The sequence below is a fragment of the Cannabis sativa genome, chromosome 9 (assembly GCF_029168945.1).
Source record: "Cannabis sativa cultivar Pink pepper isolate KNU-18-1 chromosome 9, ASM2916894v1, whole genome shotgun sequence".
Lineage (NCBI taxonomy): Eukaryota > Viridiplantae > Streptophyta > Magnoliopsida > Rosales > Cannabaceae > Cannabis > Cannabis sativa.
The window spans coordinates 29581369-29585090 of NC_083609.1; the positions used below are offsets into that span (position 1 = coordinate 29581369).

Here is a 3722-nt window from a genome sequence, read left to right on the forward strand (position 1 = left end):
AGTCTGAGAGTGCAATTCTAAGTTCTAAGAGTGGATTCAACGAAGAATTAATAAGTAGGAATTTACTTGGTAAATTTGGTTCACTTATTGGAAGCTCAGCATATAGATCCATGGTCCCCATTCTAGTTGAGAACATTCTGCTTGTAAGACTCATTAATTGATTCGTGATTGATCAATTATAATTCTAAAGTTAGACTGTGTCTAATTTTATGAATTTTCACTAAGCAGGGGTGAAATTGTAAAGAAAAGAGTTTCTAGGTTTATTTATTTATTAATGGACTTTTTATGTCTAATTAATAATTAAATTAAATGACAATATTATTTAATAATCTATTTTAGTTATTAAATAATTAGTTTTGGCATTTAAAAGGTTAGAATTGGAAAATTGGCGTTTTTGAGAAAATAGAGATAAAATTTGATAAAACTGCAAAATCAAGTGAGGTCCATTACTACACCTTGGCCGGCCACTAGATGAGGTTTTTCAAATTAATATTTTCATTATTTTAATGCCAAATAATTCCTAACCTAAACCTAGTAGTTGCCTATAAATAGAAAGTGATGGCTCAGTCTCACACAATGCTTTCATTAGTAATCTGACAGAAATTTCTCTCTTCAGAAAAATTGAGCCTTCCCCACTTTCTATACCTGGCCGAAATCATCATTCTCTTTTCTCCTTCATCTTTTTTGACCCTAGTGAAAGAGTAAGTGCCCACACACAGCAAGCAGTAACTCAATCATAGATTGGAAGACTGTGAAGGATCAAACTTGAAGAAGAAGGACATTCGGGCTCAGATCTTGATTATACTCTGCTACAGAAAGGATTCGAGGGTTAGAGATCTGAGTGGAAGGAGACATTAATTCTGCTGCATCAATGTAAGGTTTTCTTGACTTTATATGTGTTTAATTTATCGTTTTAGAAAGTTCTTATTTAGGATGTTAAACAACATACTTGTGAGTAGATCTAAGATCCTGGTAAAATAAATTCCAACAGCCCCTATGTTCAATGAGCTTAATCCAGGTATTGTGAGACCCGAAATACAAGCACCTCGCTTTGAGCTCAAGCCCGTCATGTTTCAAATGCTCCAAACGGTTGGTCAATTTGGTGGGTCACGAACGGAAGATCCTCACCTCCATATTCGCTCATTTTTGGAGGTGAGTGATTCTTTCAAGCTACAAGGAGTAAGTGAAGAGGCCTTATGATTGAAGTTGTTCCCATTTTCCTTGAGGGATCGGGCAAGAGCATGGCTTAATACTCTTCCTCCCGATTTGGTGACTAATTGGAATGACTTGGCTGAAAAATTCTTGAGAAAGTATTTTCCTCCAACAAGAAATGTAAAGTTTCAAAGTGAGATCATGTCCTTTCAACAATTGGAAGGTGAGACTACTAGTGACGCATGGGAAAGATTCAAGGAGTTGTTGAGAAAGTGCCCACACCATGGTATTCCTCATTGTATCCAACTTGAGACATTTTACAATGGTCTCAATGCAGCTTCTACGATGGTGTTGGATGCTTCCGCTAATGGAGCCATTCTTTCCAAGTCTTACAATGAAGCTTTTGAGATTTTGGAAAGGATAGCAACAACTATCAATGGTCAACTAATAGAGCTCCCACAAGTCAAAAAGTAGCGGGTGTTCTTGAAGTAGATGCTTTGACCGCTTTAACCGCTCAAATGGCCTCAATGACCAACATTTTTAAGAACATGAACATGGGAGGAAGTGTACAACCAGTCGCTGCCATTCAAAGGGCAGAAATCTCTTGTGTGTATTGTGGTGATGGGCATACTTTTGAAAATTACCCTTCAAATCCAGCTTCGTTTTGCTATGTGGGTAATCAAAATTTCAACCGCAACAACAATCCATACTCAAAATCCTACAATCCGGCATGGAAGCATCATCCGAATTTTTCATGGGGAGGTCAAGGGGCAAGTTCAAGTGGAGCACAAGCACAAGGAAAACAAACATTTCCACCAGGTTTTTCTCAACAACCACACCAACCTCAAGGCTCTCAAACAAGTTCTTGGAGAACTTAATGAGAGATTATATGGCCAAGAATGACGCTGTAATTCAAAGCCAGGCAGCCTCTCTTTAGAATCTTGAAATTCAACTAGGGCAATTAGCTAATGATTTGAAGAATAGACCACAAGGCACTTTGCCTAGTGACACCGAAAACCCAAGAAGAGATGGCAAAGAACATTGCAAAGCAGTAACCTTGAGAAATGGAAAAATTCTTGAGTCAAATGTGGCTGCAATAGGCAGTAAGGAGCCCTCTTCAATCCAAAAAGAGGGGGAAATGAAGAAAAAACCAGTAATTTCAGTTGTTGAAATTCCCCCAGTAGTTACAGCATCCGATCAGCATTCTGCTGCAGAAATACCTTTGCAAAAGCCACCTCCACTATTTCCTCAACGATTCAAGAAGCAACAAGACGATGGTCAATTTCAGAGATTTTTTGATGTTCTAAAGCAGCTCCACATCAATATACCATTAGTGGAAGCTTTGGAGCAAATGCCAACTTATGTGAAATTTTTGAAGGATATTTTGACAAAGAAAAGGAGGCTTGGCGAGTTTGAAACTGTCGCTTTGACGGAGGGTTGTAGTGCCATGTTGAAGAGTAAAATTCCACCTAAATTGAAGGATCCAGGCAGATTTACAATTCCAATTTCAATTGGGGGTCGAGATGTTGGAAGAGATCTTTGTGATTTGGGAGCTAGTATTAATCTCATGCCCATGTCTATTTTCAAGAAGTTGGGAATTGGAGAAGCAAGGCCAACCACTGTCACTTTGCAATTAGCGGATCATTCTATGGCCCATCCGGATGGAAAAATTGAAGATGTTTTGGTACAAGTGGATAAGTTCATTTTTCCGGCCGATTTCATTATTCATGACTATGAGGAAGATAGGGAAATTTCAATTATTTTAGGGAGGCCATTTCCTGCTACGGGAAGGACTTTGATAGATGTTGAAAAAGGAGAGCTTACAATGAGAGCTCAAGATGAGCAAGCCACATTCAAGGTTTTCCATCCCATACGTGCTCCGGATGCAATAGGAGAATGCTGAGCAATTGGAGATATGGATCCTAACATGGTTGAAGAATCCAAATTCAAAAATAGTAATAATGTGAGAAAGAAGATTCTCCTTAAAGAAATTTCTAAGGATCACGAGCCGCGAGAAAGCAAAAACAAAACATCATTTGAACCTAAAAAACCACCCAAAAAGAAGAGAAAGAAAAAGAAGTTTAGTAGAAAATTTTGGTCTCAAATGTTTGAAGTTGGGCAACAAGTAATTTTTGCTAACTCTTTAAAGAAGGCTACTCGTGGACGACTAGATTCAAGGTGTGATGGATCTTTCTTGGTGGTGAGAGTATACCCTGATGGGGTGGTGGAACTACGTGATGCACTTTCAAGAAGAAAATTTTTGGTGAAAGGCCAAGGAGTGAAGTTTGGGGGTGATGAGGTTGATCGAGCAAAGACCTCCATCACTTTGGAAGAGGCTTCAGGAAGAATGACTTCGGGTTGTCATGGCTTTAGTGAATCGCATTTGGGCAACCCGAGAGCGGAGGAACAAGACTATATCTAGTTATAGATATGTTATGTAATAAATTTGGGGTGTGCCACCCCTTGAAAAAAAAAATATATGTATTTACAATCAAGTTTGGGGTGTGCCACCCCTTGATAAAAAAGAAGAAGAAAAAAATATAAAAAAAAAAGGAAAACAAAAAAAAACA

The 3722-nt window shown here is 38.3% G+C and overlaps 1 protein-coding gene and 1 non-coding gene across 2 annotated transcripts; one reads left to right on the forward strand and one right to left on the reverse strand.

Moving 5' to 3' along the window:
• Positions 1-1336: 1336 nt before the first annotated feature.
• LOC133031605 (small nucleolar RNA R71) lies at positions 1337-1442 on the reverse strand. Its single transcript, XR_009684709.1, has one exon. It is a non-coding gene; the product is annotated as a small nucleolar RNA R71 (small nucleolar RNA).
• Positions 1443-1670: 228 nt separating this feature from the next.
• Positions 1671-3055, forward strand: LOC133031347 (uncharacterized). The gene is made up of 2 exons (XM_061104832.1): positions 1671-1971; positions 2109-3055. Exons 1-2 carry the CDS (start codon positions 1671-1673, stop codon positions 3053-3055), a joined length of 1248 nt encoding a protein of 415 aa, XP_060960815.1.
• Positions 3056-3722: the final 667 nt, after the last annotated feature.